At 35.3% G+C, this 21,010-nt stretch overlaps 1 protein-coding gene across 1 annotated transcript; it reads left to right on the top strand.

Annotated features, from left to right (window-relative positions):
* On the top strand, nucleotides 10,826-12,729 carry LOC109234705. The gene is made up of 2 exons (XM_019400771.1): nucleotides 10,826-12,238; nucleotides 12,343-12,729. Exons 1-2 carry the CDS (start codon nucleotides 10,826-10,828, stop codon nucleotides 12,727-12,729), a joined length of 1,800 nt encoding a protein of 599 aa, XP_019256316.1.

Below are 21,010 nucleotides of genomic sequence, written 5' to 3'. Positions count from 1 at the left end.
TGTTGATGTTCTACTCTGACCTCCCCAATTAACACCTCAAATTCATGCTCTTCTTGGCTACTATCCTCAATATTGTCTTGTTGAGCATTAAAAGCTCCAACCACATGACTCAATTGAGCATCCAACTTGCGAATAGTTGCCTCTTGCCTTTCTATCTGCAATTGTTTTTCATTATTTTGTTTCAGAAGGCAATTTAACATATCCTTGATCTCCTTCAGGTCTGCATCTCCAGGTTCTTTGTTCCTGTTAACTTCACAAGAAAAGGTAGAACCATCATAGTAAGGGGCTGGGGGAAGATAAGAAATATAAGCACAACCATAAAAATGACCACTTTTGCCACCACACACATCACACACATTCCATAAATAAGATTGAGTTGGTGCACATAACTCGCTCTCAGGAACCTTTTGAAAATTTTTCCACGGGTGGTTTCCTTCACAATATGTATGGAGATCAATAGTAGAATTATCTACACCTAAATTCCCATAATTCCAAGATGTCATGTTTCTCAAATCAACAGTTATAAAAAAAATACAAAAAAAAAACAAAATAAAAGTTCAAACTTGAACCCTAGAAATATATACATTCCTTGCCATAGAAGGGGAGATTTTTTTTGAGGGAAGGAATTCTGAAACTCCAAAAACAGCTGAAAACTCTAGTAAAAATACTGTTCCATTGAATTTTACGTTGGTAATTTGAAATCTGCCTCTCCTTGATTTTAATCTCCTAACTGTTTGGNGCAACGGACGCCAAAATTTGATCACGCCCAACTCTAGTCCTAAAAAGGATAAGCGGTCGCTGCAAATATAATCCGGTCTAAAAGTCTCGAGTCGAATCCCACAGAGAACGAAGGTTTCACTATAACTATTCAATATCACTCGGAAGACAAGCTCGAACAATTCCTAAGTTATAATATTAAGATTTTTATATCTAACGAATTAACTAAGAAACAAAAATAGTAAATTAACAACTAAAGATACTAAGGGTCAGAGATTAAACTTAGGAGGTCTAGAGTTATGATTTCCCCAAATGTTGGAATCTTTCATGCTATGTTTCCTACAATTTCGCCTATGTATTCTCTACTGATCATGAGCACTTTAGGTGCCGTAATTCTCTCTCGAGCAACTACAACAATTTATTCTCTCGAACTACGCTAGTTGGCTTTATCTAACTGCTCATTATGACCACGTCAAGGCTTTGTTATTTCTAAACCTGCCTTTAAACCCGCTGTATTGATTTCTCACATACGTTAGGAGTGACGTTGTTCAACAACCACCTAAATATGTATCCTTTCTCAAGCAACACATAATAAATAGGCACAGTCAATCGATGGCCATTCAATCAACTGAAATAAGCACGTAGTTGAACAAATTGACAAATTCAAAAGGTTAAATTATATTAAAACATAACAAGAATTCATCCTTCAAGAGGTTCCATCAAAACCCTAGATAACAAATTAGCTATTTATAATAGTTTGCAAAAATACAATACTAGAATTCATAACCAATAATGAAAAAACAGGAAGAGGAAGGAAAAACTCGTAGAAGAATTCCCCGCTTTGCTCCCAGTGTGTTCTTGCCTCCTTAGGTTGAATCCCCGGTCTCCTTAACCTCTTTAGGTCTAAATTATGTCAAAAGTCCTCAAAATACCGTTTTCCCATATATATATATATACCAACTAGGGTTGGGCCCAAACAATTATACCTTCTCCTACGCGGAAAAGGACACTTTTTCCGGACATGGCGTGCGCGGCCGCACTTGGACCACGGTTGGACCGCGCATAAGCGCGGCTGCGCACTTGACGTGCACTTTTCACCCTATTCTGTTAGGAATTTGGGAAAACGTTAAACATGAAAGTTGTAGCCCTTTGCGTTAGCTTTCCAACCATATATTGTGTAGCCCAAATGGAGTTATGATCGAAAAGTTGTGTGCATTGAACTAGACAGTATGCAATATGCCTACTCGATTCTTCGTTTCGTTGCTATATCATCCGTTGATCCCCACATACGATCCCGGCTTGATCCTTGGGCTTTTAATCAGACTTCAAAGCTCCAACTCACTTGAATTCATTCCATAACATCTACATAGCTCGGAATCACTCCTACAAGGCATAAAACACACAATTAGTGCAAAACACTAGCGATTAAAGCGCAAACTCAACTAAAGTGCAGTAAATTAGAGTGTAATAATCGACTAAAATACGTAATTATAGCCTATCATCAACACCCCACACTTAAGCCATTGCTCGTCCTCGAGCAATCAAACTACACTTTATATAGACACGACCCTTTTAAACAATTCTCCTAACTAATCACACCAAGAATATTTAAAATAGACTAAGCACAGAAGCGTAACATCTTCACCTCAAGATTTGACTCACAAGTACCACACATTATTCACAACTCACCCACTTACTCTAACGTAGAGGTCACTGACATTACCTTTCCTTCATGAATCATGTGCCCTCACACAACAAACGAGAGTAGTTCCACACAATAAAATTTAAGAACACTTAGGAACTCAAGATAGAAAGAATTCACTCACTCTCAGAAATAACATTCATATGCCACAAAAGATGGACCATAGGCTTGCCCGTAGTGTACTATTCTACTAATCGAGCTCATTCAGTCTACAATCAAGTAGGACTTTATTTGATTGTAATGTAGGCTGCGGGACGGGTAGGATACATTTAGATATAAGAGTGACTACACCTCGCTAAGCACTTTAATACATATACTTTAACATTCAGCCTCCATACTTATGTCAAACCAAAACTCCACCTTCACATCAATGTATATTACCCCATTCTTCTTTAAGCACACTTACATTAAAAGCCATCACTTATCAGGGAATATTTTTTTTCGCAATACAACTATTTTTTTTCTTTCTTTTCTTTTTCTTTTCCAAATGAAGTGGCTCTTACTTTTTCAAAACAGTGCACCTTTCTCCTTATCTCATAAGTTCCACTCAAAAGCCAAACCAACCACAAAATTTGATCACGCCCAACTCTAGTCCTAAAAAGGATAAGCGGTCGCTGCAAATATAATCCGGTCTAAAAGTCCGAAGTCGAATCCCACAGAGAACTAAGGTTTCACTATAACTAATCAATATCACTCGGAAGACAAGCTCGAACAATTCCTAAATTATAATACTAAGATTTTTATATCTAACGAATTAACTAAGAAACAAAAATAGTAAATTAACAACTAAAGATACTAAGAGTTGGAGATTAAACTTAGGAGGTCTAGAGTTATGATTTTCCCAAATGTTGGAATCCTTCATGCTATGTCCCCTACAATTTCGCCTATGTATTCTCTACTGATCATGAGCACTTTAGGTGCCGTAATTCTCTCTTGAGCAACTACAATAATTTACTAGACATATTCTCTCGAACTACGCTAGTTGGCTTTATCTAACCGCTCATTATGACCACGTCAAGGCTTTGTTATTTCTAAACCTGCCTTTAAACCCGCTGTATTGATTTCTCACATACGTTAGGAGTGACGTTGTTCAACAACCACCTAAATATGTCCTTTCTCAAGCAATACATAATAAATAGGCACAGTCAATCGATGGCCATTCAATCAACTGAAATAAGCACGTAGTTGAACAAATAGACAAATTCAAAGGTTAAATTATATTAAAACATAACAAGAATTCATCCTTCATGAGGTTCCATCAAAACCCTAGATAACAAATTAGCTATTTATAATAGTTTGCAAAAATACAATACTAGAATTCATAACCAATAATGAAAAAATAGGAAGAGGAAGGAAAAACTCGTAGAAGAATTCTCCGCTTTGCTCCCAGTGTGTTCTTGCCTCCTTAGGTCGAATCCCCTGTCTCATTAACCTCTTTAGGTCTAAATTATGTCAAAAGTATGTCAAAAGTCCTCAAAATACCGTTTTCTCATGTATATATACCAAGTAGGGTTGGGCCCAAATAATTATACCTTCTCCTACGCGGACAAGGACACTTTTTCCGGACATGACGTGCGCGGCCACACTTGGACCGTGGTTGGACCGCGCATATCCACTTTGATTCTTCCTGACAAGCGCGGCCTGAGCGCGGACGCGCACTTGGCGTTCATGTTTCACCCTATTCTGTTAGAAATTTGGTAAAACGTAAAACATGAAAGTTGTAGCCCTTTGAGTTAGATTTCTAACCATATATTGTGTTGCCCAAATGGATTTTGGAGTGAAAAGTTATGGGCATTTTACTAGATGGTGTGCAATATGCCTACTCGATTCTTTGTTTCGTTGCTCTATCATCCGTTTATCCCCGAATACGATCTTGGCTTAATTTCTTGGGCTTTTAATCAGACTTCAAAGCTCCAAATTACTTGAATTCATTCCATAACATCTACATAGCTCGGAATCACTCGTACAAGGCATAAAACACACAATTAGGGCAAAACACTAGTGATTAAAGCGCAAACTCAACTAAAGCGAAGTAAATTAGAGTGTAATAATCGACTAAAATGCATAATTATAGCCTATCTTTAGCTTCCTTGGTACATTGGCAAGGAATGCGACCTTTTATCCTCTTAATGTGTTTAATTGGAGGAAACTTGAGACAAAAGAAGATATGTGGAACTATGTCAAGGTCTGAAATTCGCAACATTCAATAGATGTGTGTGGATATTTCATATTGCTTACACTAACCTAACTGTTCTAAATTTGTAAGGACAATATGACATTCATGAAGAATCAAAAAAGTGGGTTTTTCAATCAATTCAAAATGCTTGGAGAAAGTACAGAAATCAGTTACATAAAGACCATTTTGAACCTTATAGGAATGATGAGCTTCGAATGGAGAATAGGCCGGTTGATGTTCCGGATTCTCAATTTAGAGAACTTCTTAGATACTGGAACTCGGATTCCTACAAGGTAAAACTGAATATTATTCTATGATTTGCTTAAAATGTCTGATTTTTGTTTATTTTGGAAATCATGTTCTTAGACGAGAAATATAATTGCTCTTCAACTTAATTTTCTTAATTTTCTCTTCGGCTTTTCTTATTGATGCCATCTATCTATTAGATTTTCCTTTCGTTTGTCGAAGTTATCAGCATACTTATTCAGAATAGTTTTTATTTATCAAGTTTGGGTTGAAGTGAAAATGAGAACTTCTACCTGTTGAGAACTTCATCATATTTTGAAATAAGTGTCTACAACATGAGCAAATCTGAAATGATAATTTCTTAAAGAAATATGATAAATAATAAAGCTTTTGTGATATACACCAGCCTCTTCAACTCATACTCACCATTTCCTGCTGGAATCTTTTGTTAATAGTAAGTATCACAAGCTGAGCCAACAAAGCATATTATGTTCTAATTCAGCTAAGATTGTTGTTTGCTTAATTGAAATAAGTCTGTTGAGATGTGGAGTGGAACTCTAATACAATTATTTTGAAGCTCACTGCTCATATATATGAAACAATTATCATGATACTTGTGACTTTAAGATTGAGTATATGTACTTAAAACAAATATATCTTGCGAATAGTTCAACGGGCAATATCATGTATTCACTGTCAATGTTTCTTTTTTGTCGCAAATTCAACTTTGTCGCAGAAAATGTCAGTAACTGACACTGAGAATCGCAAAAAAGTTGAGATATCCACACACTCCTGGCAAAAAAAGTTTTGCTAGAATATGCGAGGTTTGATATTTTTTCTTATTATTCTTTTAAATATGAACTTGCTAACTTTAATCTGAACTATTTTTATACCACTTTTTATGTAACCAGGAAAAAAAGAAAGAAACTTCTGAACCTCTATCAAGTAAGGACATCTTTGTGGCTATAAGAAAAGAAAGCCTGATCGAGTATATAAGGCCTCGTATGCGGATACTCTTAATAAAATTGTACAAGTTACTAATTTAATGTTTGTTGATATCAATTGTCTGTTCTTAGTTATTGACTCAATTTTATATATTTTCTAATTTAAAATTGACTCAATTTGGTCTTGTAGGTTGAAATGGAAAGAATACAATCAACCCAAGAAAGTGAAGATGGCAGTCAATCAGTTGACACATTTGCATCAATCATGGGACCTGAGCATCCAGGTCGCCTAAGATTTTATGGACATGGGGTTACCAAAATGGCCTTCAAAAGAAAAGTGGGAGATTTTGGATCATCTTCAAGTTCTATTGATAAGATAATGCAGCAAAAATTGGAGGAGATGGAAGAACGGATGCAACAAAGAAAAGAATGCTGGAAAAGTTCAATGCACAAAAAAATGCTATGGAACTACAAGTTGCAGTTAACATCATTTCACAACTTAAGCGTATGAATCCAGATTTACGGGTTGATCCTAACATGCTAACTTTCAATGCTCGTTCACCTGAAGAAGCTTCCTCTACACAACAAGCTGCTATGCAACTAATCAATCGTCTATCTACTGGGAGTAACAATCAGGCCAGTACGTACTCCAAATGTTACACCCATTCTCTTCCTCCTACCTCCTCCTCCTCCTTCTTCTCCTTCTTCTTCTCCTTCTATTGCTTATCTACCACCGCTCTCTCTAATAAGGCATAGTGATTGTTTGACGGGAAATATTTTGGTAGTAGAGCTGAAAATATTTTTGATAAGCAGTAGAGCACAAATTGGTGTGATCACGTGAAAGCAATTGCTAAAAGATTGGCTGATATGAGCTATGTTGCAATGTTCTTTTAAAGTCAATATTGCAAAAATTCTGTTTCGATATATATTTTACTTGACTGTTTTTTGTATGCTTCGCATGGAATGTATCCACTTCAGATTGTTACTTGCAAAAAAAGTGAAAAGTTGATGAAAACTGTTAGTTTAGTTGGCTACTGAAACTGTTAGATTGTTCATTTGCTTATGTTTTATGTTTGAGTTGGTTCAAAATGAGAAAAGCAAAGAACTTCTCATTTTGCCTGAATGTGTATGCTTATAAGTTTGGTTTTGATGATTTAGATTTGTTACTAAACTTTGGCTTCTTCATTTGTGTGAACTTGTTTCTTTCTCCTAGAAACTTTGTGCTTTATGTATCATTCATGGTAGAGAAAATTTGAACATTTCATTGTAACTTTGAGTTTTTCCAGGGTACCTTCGTAACAACTGAAGAATGCTCCATAATATAAAAATATCTCGAGTTTGAAATCCCTTCTCATATGTTTCTACATAAGCTCTTCCGTTCAAAATTACAAGTCTGAAATTAGCCCTTTCGACCATTTCTTTTGTTATTCCTGTTTTCCTCCTGGACATCTATGATTGGCCGAAGCAGGTTTGTTGTTAATGATTTTGTAATCTGGTGGGCAATAATTTACTGGACATGTTCTTGTGATGTTAGAAAATGAACAATCGAGTGGAAATTCTCGTGTTCTATTTTGCAATACTTTGTTTACCTAGAACATATCGAAAAGACCAACAAAATCAGCCCCTAGTGGGAATGTGATCCTAAAAAGAGTTGGAAACATAATCTCTTGGCTACTTTATATTACAACAAATTATATTCTTTAAGAGATATGACATGTTGTGTCTAGTCTACTTCAAAGTTGCATGTTTTAAGTGCTGAAATGTTGGAATTTTCTCAACTTACAAAGTTACAATTAGAAGAATGAAAGGGAAGATGCAACCAACCCATTCTCTACTTACAAAGTTACAATTAGAGAAAATTCTACTATACCCATTCTTATTATAATGGTAAACCAACCCTCGAAAGGTAATGACTTTATTTATTCTCTTAAGTAGATGGAGCAACTAAAGAAAGGGAAGATGGAGATAGTGAGGATCTAGACCTTACTTAAGAAGAACTTTGAGTTGTTGTTGATATTCTTGGAGTCTTTTGTTATCAACATTTGAAACTTTAACTGTTGAAGTGTTGAACTGTAAAACTTATATGATTGGGTTAAAACATTTTGCTATTATGGTTATTCTTATCTTATTGGACATGAAAGATTATGAAGTGTTTTATCTTTTTATTTATATAATTTCCAGGTTATAATTACAAATATTTTCAGGTAGTATTGTCAATTAAACTTTTACAATAGCCTAATAGAACCGTTGCAATAAGCAAAAATGTCGTTGCTATAGACATTCTAAATCGTTCCGATTGGTCTTGCTAACCGTTCCAAAAAGGGTGACAAACTGATGTAATTGGCAATTCAAACCGATGCAATAGAAATAAAACCGTTACGGTAGCGTAATGATATTGTTACAATAGCTATAAATAAATATTGCAATAGCATACGTAACCATTTCAATAAATTATATTGTAACGGTTTCCAACCATTGTAGTAAATTATATGGTAACAGTTTACAACCGTTGCATAAACTCTATGGTTACGGTTTTAAATCGTTGATTGAAATGAATACTCGTTGCTTCAAACAGAGGGAAAACCGTTGCGATAGCTGGCTCTATAGCAACGGTGTGGTCAACCGTCGCAAAAACCGTTGCTGTAGATCTATTGGCACGCGAGCGGATGCAACGGTCGCTAAACCGTTCCAATACATCTATGGCAACGGTTTACCTATCAATTGCAACGGTTTTCCTGTTGTTGCCATAGTCCCATTTTCCAGTAGTGTATTGTATACAATTTTGTTAAATTCTCTCTCCACTATCTCTCTCCCAACCCAGTATCTTCCCCACAAATACAACCTCCATTATCAATTGATTCATCTCCATTCCCTCTCTCAATTTTTAAAATTGTTTGCCCAAAAAAGTTGTGGTAAGTGTTAAACTTGTTAGTTTTTCGCTGGCACATGTATTATTCTGTATATTTGTACTTGTTTTTTTTTGTAGAAACAATCACCATTGTTATTCTTTTACAGAAAACTCGGATTTTCTTCTTCAATGGCTAATTCAACTCCTTACAAGAAGGTTATCCGAGGTATACCGACCAAAGCACTCAATTTCGAAGGGCCATCTTTCGATTCGCAAATCACTCAAGTGGAACATGTATTTGCAGGTTCAGCAGCAAATACAGTTGCGGAAAAGAGAACAAAAATACGCAATGACACATCGAAACAAGCCCAGTTTGAGAAATTTCCGAAAGAATCAACACTTTCATTATTTGTTTTTAGATGTATTTAGATATATTTGGATGTATTTAGATGACTTTCACTGCTGTACTTATGAATGTGTTATGTATTTCAATACGTGTATTTATCTGTATTTTACTGATAAATAGTTATTACAGTGACTTTCACTGTTTGTTTTAGATGTATTTAATTATATTTAGATGTATTTACAAGGCATCCACTATTGTACTTGTGAACATGTTATGTATTCCAAATACATGTATTCATCTAAAATGAGTACATGTTCTGAAATCTACAGAACGATAGCAACAGAAAAAGGAGGGATTGAAAATCTAGAGATTGCTCTGTTTTGTGGTCTTTTTCGGCTGAGAAATCTTTTCTTTAATGTGAAATACAGATTCTGCATGTTATAATTGAGTTAGTTGAGTTATATTAGGAGTTTATCACATTTATTGATTCACTTACCATTTTAAACAGCTGAAAAGACTATTTTTTACGCAGTTTACGTTACTGTATTCACAAATACAGCTCGCGAATACAGTCGAATATAATCGAATACAACCGTTGCTTAGCTAGACTCCCCTGTTTCAAGCCGAGTTTTGCTACTGTATTCATGAATAAAGTAGCTTAAATGCATGGTATACACTCTATAACAACTATAAACATAGCTATAGAAAGTAATTTAGTAATTGATAGCTATAGCTAGCTAATAACTACTAAACAATAGTGGTTTGTGAAAATTTCTCTAACTTTTATTATGTTCTAAATTAAATTATTGAAGTATTAAAACAAAAAATATATAGTATAGTCGAAAACCGAGATCTACCCGAAACTAGATTGGTCTAGTTCCAGCCCCACAAAACGTCCCAAATGCAGATAGAACAAAGCAATTCACGAAAAATATTCTAAGAGGAACTTTCCTTCAAATTAGATATGTAGAAAAGAAAACTCAGCCATACTAAAGCAAATTGTAAATGGTAGGTAGTATCGTCAATTGGCATGTCTCTATCCGTCTCCAACACAACAAACGGCCAAAGTAATCAACTAGTCCAACAAAAGCTGAACAAATACTCTGTACAGAAAAGAGCATGATCATACTAAACGTTCTACTCCATATAATATGCGACAAAAATTAGAACAACTGACCAAAGTGTATCGTGAAAGCACTATAAGATTGAAGTAACACTCTTACGGGTAACGCTTATAAGAATTGTCACGCCTGGTGTTTCTGAAGGCACAACATCCAACAGATGTTGGAATACATCAATCTAAGTTTCGTGAGAAGAAAGATTTTGAAGAAGAAAATGATTTACAGAAGATAAATGACGAAGAAGAAGAGCTAAGGTTGAAGCTCAGAAATGAACAAATAGCGGACAAAACTAAGTTAAGACATAGTCTTAACTTTGACTCAAATAAGCCACATAGGATGCCACGTGGCCTCATCTCAGCTGTTCAAAATTGCACTGATGGATTAAATCTGGTCCGTTCAAAGAGCACTCAATTTCTGGAAGATTCTCACATGCACACAATATGTCATCTGAAGAAGGAATAATGAGTTAGTTATTTTGTTAGACATAGACTAGTAATATTAGGACAAGTGTACAAATTTAATAGGCTATTCTTTTATTTTTTGTTTTCTTTTCTAGGAATACATGTGTATAAATAGAGTGTCCTTTGTACAGATGAGTCATTCAGAAATACAGAAAATTTCTCAAATTACATTCTTAATTTTCAATATGGTATCAAAACAGTAGCTCTGCTTCCTCGTCTTCTTCTTTTCCTTTTCTTCAGATTTTCTGATTTTCTGCTTCAATCATGGCTCCTGCCTCAGACGTCACTGAAACTCCACTTACACACACCTCATCTTCAACAACATCAGGCAATGGAAACACCATTGATTCCACTCACCCTTACTTCCTTCATGCTTCTGATGCACCAGGTATGATACTGGTGAACACACCATTTGATGGTCGTGGCTATGCTGGTTGGAGCAGATCCATTTTGATCTCACTGTCAGCTAAGAATAAATTGGGCTTCATTGATGGTTCATGCCCTATGACATCTTCTACAGACCCTACTCATCCAACCTGGAGCAGATGCAACCACATGGTGACCTCTTGGCTGTTGAATTCCCTCACCAAAGTCATTGCTGACAGTGTTTTGTACTCAAAAACTGCTAAGGATCTTTGGTTAGATCTGGAGCACAGGTTTGGGCAACCTAATGAATCCAAGCTATACCACCTGCAAAAGGAACTTGCTGATTTAGTACAAGGGACAGCTGACATTGCTACTTATTTCACTAGAATGAAGCGACGATGGGATGAATTGGACACTCTCAACTCTGATATGCAGTGCTCATGCAACTGTGATTGTGGTGGAAAGAAGAAAATGCAGCAATTTAAGGAAGATGAGAGGCTTATTCAGTTCCTCATGGGCTTGAATGAAACATATGGATTGGCTTGGAGCAACATACTCATGGTTAAACCTCTACCTTCAGTCAATCAAGCTTACTCACTTCTCATGCAAGATGAGAATCAAAGGGAAATCCATGTCAGTTCCCAATTTCCAACAGATGGTGTTTCTTTCATGGTGAAGAATCAAGGACCTCAGAGTTATCAGAACCCCGCACCATCTCATTTCCCTCAACAGAAGAATGGAAATACTCCTTATAAAGGAAATCTTGCACACAAAGGAAAGAAAAACACACAGATGTGCTCCTATTGTAAGATGACTAATCACACAATTGATAACTGTTACAGACTTGTGGGATTTCCTGCTGATTTCAAATTTACTAAAAACAAAAGGGTTCAAAATCCTCCAAAAGGAAATTCAGCCACTGTAGTAGAAGATACAGGGGAAATTCGTAGCAACATGGCAGAAGGACCTCAATTTTCTCAGAAGCTCTCATCTGATCAGTTCAGTCAATTAGTTAATCTGCTGAATCAACTACAAACAGGACAGGGAGCTTCTCAAGAGGTTAATGCAAATTCTGCTTCTGGTATATTGTTTACTAATTCTCCATCCTGTTATTCAGTTTCTAATTCTAATCTTTCCAACTCCTGGACTATAGATTCAGGTGCAACTGAGCATATGTGTTTTAATGCCAACACATTCTTATTCTTAGTACCATTACCTTTTCCTCTAATGGTAAAGCTACCTAATTCTTCTAGGGTAAAGGTCACTCATGCTGGTAGTGTTTCTATCTTTCCAAGTCTAGTTCTGAAAAACGTTCTTCATATTCCTAGTTTCAAGTATAACTTATCTCAGTTTGTAGGCTTTGTCAAAGATTCAAATGTCTCTTAGTTTTCACTTCTTTTGGATGTATTTTGCAGGGCCCTCTCATGAAGAGCCCTCAAGTTTTTGGTGAAGCTAAGGAGGGACTTTACTTATTGGAGCCTAGTGTCACAGAACCTAGAACTTTGTCTTCTAAAACTGTTACATCTTTTTCTAATTCAGTTTCAGCTAATAGATTGTTGCCTGCAACTTTTTCTAATTCAGTTTCAGCTTCTTTTCCTTTTCCTATTTTAGCAAAAATAGAATCTGATGTAAAACTCTGGCATGTAAGATCCGGGCATTTGCCTTTCAATGCAATGAAATATATCAGTTCCATTTCATTTGTTTCTGATTCTGTGTGTCATTGTGATGTTTGCCCATTAGCAAGACAGTCTAGATTACCATTTTCACTCAGTCATATCAAAACTAAGCAACCTTTTGAATGAATACACATTGACACATGGGGTCCTTATAGGACTTCTACTCATAATGGATACAAGTATTTTCTCACTATTGTGGATGATTTTAGTAGAGCAACTTGGACTTATCTACTGAGCACAAAGGGTAGTGCATTTTCAGTTCTAAAATATTTTTTGAGCATGGTGGACAGACAATTTAACACTAAGGTCAAGGTTATCAGGTCAGATAATGCTTTGGAGTTGGGAAGCAGCACTGCAGCTTCCTTGTTCTTATTATCACAAGGCATTTTACATCAGACTTCATGTGTGGGAACTCCTCAGCAAAATGGGATTGTGGAGAGGAAACATAGACATTTATTAGAAATTGCTAGAGCTCTACTTTTTCAATCCAAGGTGCCTCTTTGTTATTGGGGAGAATGCATTCTAACAACAACATTTCTCATCAACCAATTTCCCTCTAGAGTGCTCAAAGGACACACTCCCTATCATTTGCTGTTTGGTAAGGCACCCTCCTATTCTTTCTTAAGAAGTTTTGGTTGTCTTTGTTATGCCTCTACATTGTCACACAACAGAGGGAAGTTTGATCCTAGGGCCACAACATGTGTATTCGTGGGATATCCTAATGGTCAAAAAGGATATAAATTATTGAACCTCACCACCAGGAATTTCTTTGTCTCCAGGGATGTTCATTTCATTGAACACATCTTTCCCTTTTCCCATATGTGTCAAGATAATCCCTCTATATATCCTGGTCCTACATTCCCTATACCTCCTTTCACCTCTGATGCTCCCACACAACATAACTCCACTGTACCACAAGATTGCTCTACACCTGATTCTTTACCTAGTTCTTCTTCTCACCAGACTACTCCCTCTCCTATTTCTTCTACCTCACCTATCCCTCCTTCCCCTCCTGTTCCTCTTAGGAGATCCAGTAGAGATAATATAGGGACTCTACCTAGTTATCTTAAGGATTATGTTTGCAACAACATATTTCTCACTGATGTCACCACTTCTTGTCTCACCTCTCCTTGTTCCCCATCTCCCTTTGCTTTCTCTGCCCTCACTAGCTCTAACCAACACCTCCTCAAATCAGTCTCTTCTATTACAGAACCCACCTCCTACTCTCAGGCTTGTACTAACCCAGGTTGGGTGCAAGCTATGAACTCAGAACTTAAGGCTTTAGAAGAGAATCTTACCTGGGATGTGGTTCTACTCCCTACTGGGAAAAAGGCATTACCCTGTAAGTGGGTTTATAAAGTCAAACAAAATGCTGATGGCACTATTGAAAGACTCAAGGCTCGATTGGTTATAAGAGGTGATGTTCAGAGAGAAGGTATTGATTACACAGAAACCTTCTCTCCAGTTGTCAAGATGACAACAATCAGATGTTTGCTTTCTATTGCTGTCAAGAAAGGTTGGTCTATATCTCAATTTGATGTAAGCAATGCCTTTTTACATGGGGAGTTGCAAGAAGAAGTTTATATGAGGTTTCTTGCCGGTTTACCTTCCCCAAGTCCCAACCATGTTTGTCTACTTAAGAGGTCTCTTTATGGTTTGAAGCAAGCCTCCAGGCAATGGTATGCCAGGATTGCCGGGGCACTCAGTTTTAAGGGTTTTTCTACTTCTCTTAGTGACTATTCTCTGTTCTTTAAGCGAACAAGTCATCTCATTTCTATTGTTGCAGTCTATGTCGACGATATACTGCTTATAGGGGATAACATTGCTGAATTAACAGACCTCAAAGAATTCTTGCATTCAGAGTTCAAAATGAAGGATCTCGGGCCACTTCTTTTTAGGAATGGAAATTTTGCGAGAACAAAAGGGTATGATTATTACTCAAAGGAAATTTACCATTGATTTGCTCCACGAGTTTGACTGCTCCAATCTCCTTTCAGTTTCTTCACCCTGGATCCATCTTCCAAATTAGTTGCTGATTCTGGTTCTCCATTGACTGATGTTTCTCTTTATCATCGTTTGGTGGGTAAACTCAACTATTTGACTCACACACGCCCAGATCTCTCCTTTTCCGTTCTCACTCTCAGCCAGTTCATGCAACGCCCTTGCATTGGTCATTTCACTGCTGCCTTGCGTGTTCTTCGTTACATTAGCTCCAGCTCAGTCCAAGGACTATTTCTCAATGCTCATCCCTCTTTTGACCTCTTGGCTTTTTGCGATGCAGATTGGGCCTCTTGCCGGGATAGTCGCCGGTCCGTTAGTGGTTTCTTTATCAGTTTAGGTGGTTCTCCTGTGTCTTGGAAATCTAAGAAACAAGCTTCTGTCTCTCTATCTTCCGCAGAAGCGGAATATCGCTCCATGCAACGTCTGGTTGCAGAACTCACCTGGTTAACTCGTTTGCTCACAGATCTCTCAGTTCCTCCTCCGATTTCGGTTCCCATTTTCTCTGATAGTCAAGCTGCCATCCATATCGCCCGGAGTCCCGTGTTTCACGAAAGGACTAAACACTTCGAACTCGATTGCCACTTTGTGCGGCAACAATTTCTCTCCGGTCTCATCTCTCTTTCTTTTATTCCCTCAAAATTGCAACTTGCTGACTTATTCACCAAACCCTTACCAGGGCCTGCTCAGAAAACGATTCTTGGCAAGTTGGGGGTGTCTTCTACCCCCTCCAACTTGACGGGGGATGTTGGAATACATCGATCTAAGTTTTGTGAGAAGAAAGATTTTGAAGAAGAAAATGATTTACAGAAGATAAATGATGAAGAAGAAGAGCTAAGGTTGAAGCTCAGAAATGAACAAATAGCGGACAAAACTAAGTTAAGACATAGTCTTAACTTTGACTCTAATAAGCCACATAGGATGTCACGTGGCCTCATCTCAGCTGTTCAAAATTGCACTGATGGATTAAATCTGGTCCGTTCAAAGAGCACTCAATTTCTGGAAGATTCTCACATGCACACAATATATCATCTGAAGAAGGAATAATGAGTTAGTTATTTTGTTAGACATAGACTAGTAATATTAGGACAAGTGTACAAATTTAATAGGCTATTCTTTTATTTTTTGTTTTCTTTTCTAGGAATACATGTGTATAAATAGAGTGTCCTTTGTACAGATGATTCATTCAGAAATATAGAAAAATTCTCAAATTACATTCTTAATTTTCAATACTGTTGGTATACATATATACTATATTGGTATCACATGGTACTAGAAGTCTTTTTTGCTACTTATACTTTTGTTGCATTTTTCAATATTTTATTATCATTTTTATTCTAACTAGTATATATGGAGATTTGATTGCCGTAGATTATGTTTTCTTGCTCTATAATTGGTTGTATTACTGCTAATGGTGGAGTGTGTACTGATATTTATAGGGAAGGAGATCAAGGTTTGCATGGCAATCACGTGTTGATTCTTAGAATCCAATTATGTAATTTATGGTGCTCAACAGCAGTCAATGTGATATTCAGTGAATTAGATCAAGTGACAACTGATATTATTTATATTTAATAATTGAATTTAAAAAATGAGAAAGAAAAAAAAACAAAAGGTATATTGTACTAGTTATATTAAAAAAAGGTGAACAAATATTTACTATATCAGTTATTTTTTCTTATTGTATAAAAAAAGAATAATAAAAAATAGTGAAAACGGTAAATGAAATTAGATTATGAAGAGAAAAAGAATATAAAAAAAAGAAGTCAAATGAAATTAGAAAAGAAAAAAAGAAAAAAATAAGAAGAAAACGAGAAAAAAGAAAAGGAGAAAAGAAAAAAGAAGAAAAAAAAAGAAGAAAAGAAGCATAGAAATAAAAAATAATTGGAGACTAAAGAAAAATTCCCCACAAAAACTACTATGGGTAGAAAAGTAAGTGGATAGACAAAGATAAATAATTTTGTTTTTGTGAGTGACTATGTCATTCTCCCTTAATTTTATTCATTTCAATTGTAGAAAGTGTAAGAAAACCCTCCTAACGCAAATTAAAAGCCAAGTTTAATACTCAAGAATTTATATTTAAGGCAAACATCTAATCGAATAATGACTTAGAAGATCATCTTAGAGCTAGATGCATTACAAATTCTCTTTCTTATTAATTTTCTCACACAATTAATACGCCGTAAGGACATCACAACCTCTAGCCAGTGCTATTCAAATTTATGACGTTGTTACTTGAATTGTGACATCTTAACTACTGTTAGGTTTACTTTTAAGCTTTATCAAAGTGATTAGAGATTCGGGTCTATATAACTCTTCGGGGAAAGTACATACTTGGCCACTTTCCAAATAGCAAATATACATAAATTTTATATATATATATACCGATTTTTTTTTTTTGGTTGGGAGGCTTTATAATGTGAAGGGTTCATGGTAAAGTTGTCTTTATGTGACTTATAGATGACGGTTTCGGGCCGTGAAATCAACCACTAATGCTCATCATGATAGACTGTTTACGTCACACCACTGGGTGCGATCATTCTCTTGATTTTGCGTGAATGCGGAATACTTCATACACCGAACCGTTCTTGCCGGCTTTATAGTGTAAAAATCTCTAAGCCGTCTCATCTAGGGGGAATGCATACATAACTGCGCTCTAAAATTACCAATCTAGCCATCAACCATGCCCAAAAATAGTTACTCAAATAATGCACATAGTGCCAATTCTAGTATTGATAGGCACGTCTTGATTTGACTCACACTCTTGAAACTCACCGTTAAATTAGGCCCATGGGCTCCGCCACTTTCAAACAACAATTCTTGTGGGCTCCATATATTGGGCCACCGGAAAGCTAAGCCCAGCCACTAACATCTCTGGTATGGTAGTCCCGTAAATAGAGCAATGACTGAGGTCCTTCTTATTTTCCTTAAATACCACTGAAATTATGTGCTTTCGCTCTCAATTCGCCCGCAGATTTTGGCACGTGAGAAGTGTCACGTGACTGGACAAATTAGGACCGTTGAAAATACAAAGGCAGAGTAGTGAAGATAGCTTTAGTGGGCCAAAATTCACTCGAAGATTTGGATTTGGCGCCTACAGATGAAACAACCACTGTATGTAAACCAAGTACAGGGACGCCGACAAATTAGTAGGCGTTTTGTACAATGTCATGTTGAAATTAAAGCGGCAAAAATATGTGAAAATCGCACGGGCTAGCTAGTTTTCGGATTGATAATTAAAAAATAGTCACTCTTTTGCTGCAACATAAAAAATTCTAGCATAATATACTGGAGATTGGTGTACATGTGTATGAACTTCCAGCATATTATGCTGGAACTCCAGCACACAGAAAGTTCCAGCATAATATACTAGAGATTGGAGCATTTGTGTATGAACTTCCAGCATATTATGCCGGACCAGTATATTACGTTGGAACTCCAGTATATTATGCTGGAATATTTTTTCGAATTTTGAACAGTATTTTCGTTCATTATCTTTATATGAAAAATGGTTAAATTTCTATTACTTTTGAAACGGTGACTATTTTTTAATTATCATTGGTAAATCTTGCTATTTTTGAATTTCATCCCAAAAATAAAAAGCATGTCTGTGTCAAAATTTCTCGCATTTATGAAGGATTTGGAGAAGCCCGCACCCCTAAGAGGTGTGATGTAGACAATTTATTCTAATATAAGCATTAATTATAATGACTACTCCCTCCGATCCAAAATAAGTGATTTTTTGGATGTTTTCACACAAATTAAGAAATCCACCTTTTAGCATTAATTAGCAATGAAATTGACCATATTAACCTTTACTATCTCACATAAACACTCCTAACACACATTCCAACACTATTTACTCCAAGGACAATGTATGAAAAAAATAATTAATTCATTCTTGAAATCTGAAAAAATCACTTATTTTGGACCACAAGAAAAAGGCCAAAAAATCACTTATTTTGGACCGGAGAAAGTACTTACAAGGCTCGAACCCCTATATATTCTATAAGTTACACAGAGATAACTTTACCGTCACTCTAAGGCTCCTCTGCCCGAAATTATGTACAGTTAGCCTCCTAAAAAGATTATTTTAAAATATTTGGACGATAAATTAAGAGGGTTCACCAAAGCACGCCGAAGCAAAATGATTAGATACCTCCAAAAAATCCAACTAGACCGAACAAATTTCTCTACAAGGAGACTTGTTTGGAGTCTTTTCTACTTGATTAATTATCGCCATTGTTCCTTACATTTACAATATATACAGTAGGAGGTATTAACACGAGAATAATGTGCGACATTTTTATTTTTCTTAGGAGAAAAAAGAGTAATTTATTGCTTAGCTTTTAATTCGCCTATATATGAGTATCAAATGAAATATGAGCAGTGGCGGATTCACCCCTTTAGGAAGGGGTGGCATGACACCTGCTAAGATGATAAATTTTTTATATACCTATGTTTGAATTCTCTTAAATTAGGTTAAATATCTGATCCTGCCACTCGCAGCCGTAAATTACACAAAGGTGTCATGGCTGGTAGATCTTTCTGAAAGCTTTTCTCGTGTGTAAAATTCAAGTTGGAATTTCTTGTTCGAGTTTTCCTTTTCTTTGTGCTTTTTATTTCCTTTTGTCCTAGTGATTTTCCTTTTTGGTTACCCTCCAATTTTCTATTTGTCGTTTTATTATTTTTTTATACTTTTCTTTTCTCTATTCTATTATTTTATATGTAATCTACAGCAAGAACACTAAAAAAGAGACTCCAACTTTAAAATTATATAAAATAAGCATTCCTCTCAATCTTAAATTTATGAGTTTTCTTCTTTGGAATCTAAAAAACTTGGGTCTTAATGGGAGTTTTGGATTGAGATAAAAAAATTATCTTTTTTATTATATCATAATAATTTGTGTTATTCTATGGTTATTAAATAAAATTTAAATTTCTTTACTATTAAATTATGATGAAAATTTCGTAGGCATTGCTTAAAAAAATATGAGATTTATGATTTGATTTTTGGGAACTTGTAGTTAATTCAATTTTATACGTATGGGGTACAATTTATCTATCGATGATTTTTTTTTTTTAAAAAAATTCTTATTTTGATTGATGTAATTCTCTTATTGAAGATGTCATCTTACTTGTGTAAATTTATTTTTAATATACAGAAAAGATGTAATTTCCTAGTAAAAATGTTAATTTTACTTGTGTTGCTATAATAAAGGTGTGATTCCTTATTTAAAATGCTAATTATTTTTTTTATATTTGAGATGTAATTTTTATATTTACAAATAAAAAAAACCGGTTAGGTTGAGCCGATTAAACTCAAGAAAACCGAATAAACGTTCCTAACAAATTTCGTATTAGTCATTACAACGAATACATTAAAGGAAATTATGGCACCCCACCTTCAAATCCTAAACTGCCTCTGAATATGAGTAACTCAACCTCCTCCCTTTGAAAGAAGGAGCATTTCGAGTTTTTTTCCAATTTTGTTAATACTTAAAACGATTTTATCTTTTCCATACTACTATATCTCTAGTATCAATAATTTTATATTCTTGTTACATCATCTATAATTTGTGTCAAGAACGTAATATTGTATTCCGAGATTGAAGAGATTCCGCAGAGCATTCGACTGACAAGATATTTGAAGAAAATTGGAAAGAAGTACTTATTTAATTTGATAATTAATAAACTTGTGTTTGATATCTACTTTATTTAGAAAAATAATTCATGAAATTTAAAAATTTGTTGGTGGAAATCAAATTTCATCATTTGCACTGATACAATTTGCTTCTCAATTTGTAGCTTTAATTAAATTTCACGTATGGCAATTTATTTTTTAATGTAATTTCAATTAATTTCTTTGGAGAAACATTGCTCTTAAGCTAATGAATTATCAGGCAATATTGTACCTCAGCTTTGAAGACCTAGCTTACCTTACAAATCATAACGAGGAAATAAAATTTTAACAATGGAGTATATAATTTTTGTTTCAAATCAACAATTTCTTTTTAAGTTTCTCCTCGATAAATATATTAAACAAATATTCCTTCCGTTTCAAATTAGATGAGGTATTTTCCTTTTTAGTCTGTTCCAAAATAAATAACACATTTTCAATTTGAAAATAATTCAACTTTTTAAACTTTTATTTTTTTTTCATTTTACCCCTAATGAGAAGCTTTTATAACCACACAAATGCCATAGTCCCACAAAGTTTTTTTTTCTTTTCTTAACCTTCGTGCAGAGTCAAACTACCTTATCTAAATTAAAGCGGCAGGAGTATTAAGATACATGTACCTCAAAACCAAATCAGGTGATGTCATGTAAAATTGCACGGGAAGGTACTTGATGGAAAAATGTGGGGTTAAAATATAAATTTGGCATATATAAAACCACTATTCTTTTC

This window comes from Nicotiana attenuata, chromosome 11 (assembly GCF_001879085.1).
Source record: "Nicotiana attenuata strain UT chromosome 11, NIATTr2, whole genome shotgun sequence".
NCBI classification, from domain to species: Eukaryota; Viridiplantae; Streptophyta; class Magnoliopsida; order Solanales; family Solanaceae; genus Nicotiana; species Nicotiana attenuata.
The sequence above is the reverse complement of the archived record's forward strand: the minus strand, read 5'-3'. Positions and strand labels throughout refer to the sequence as shown.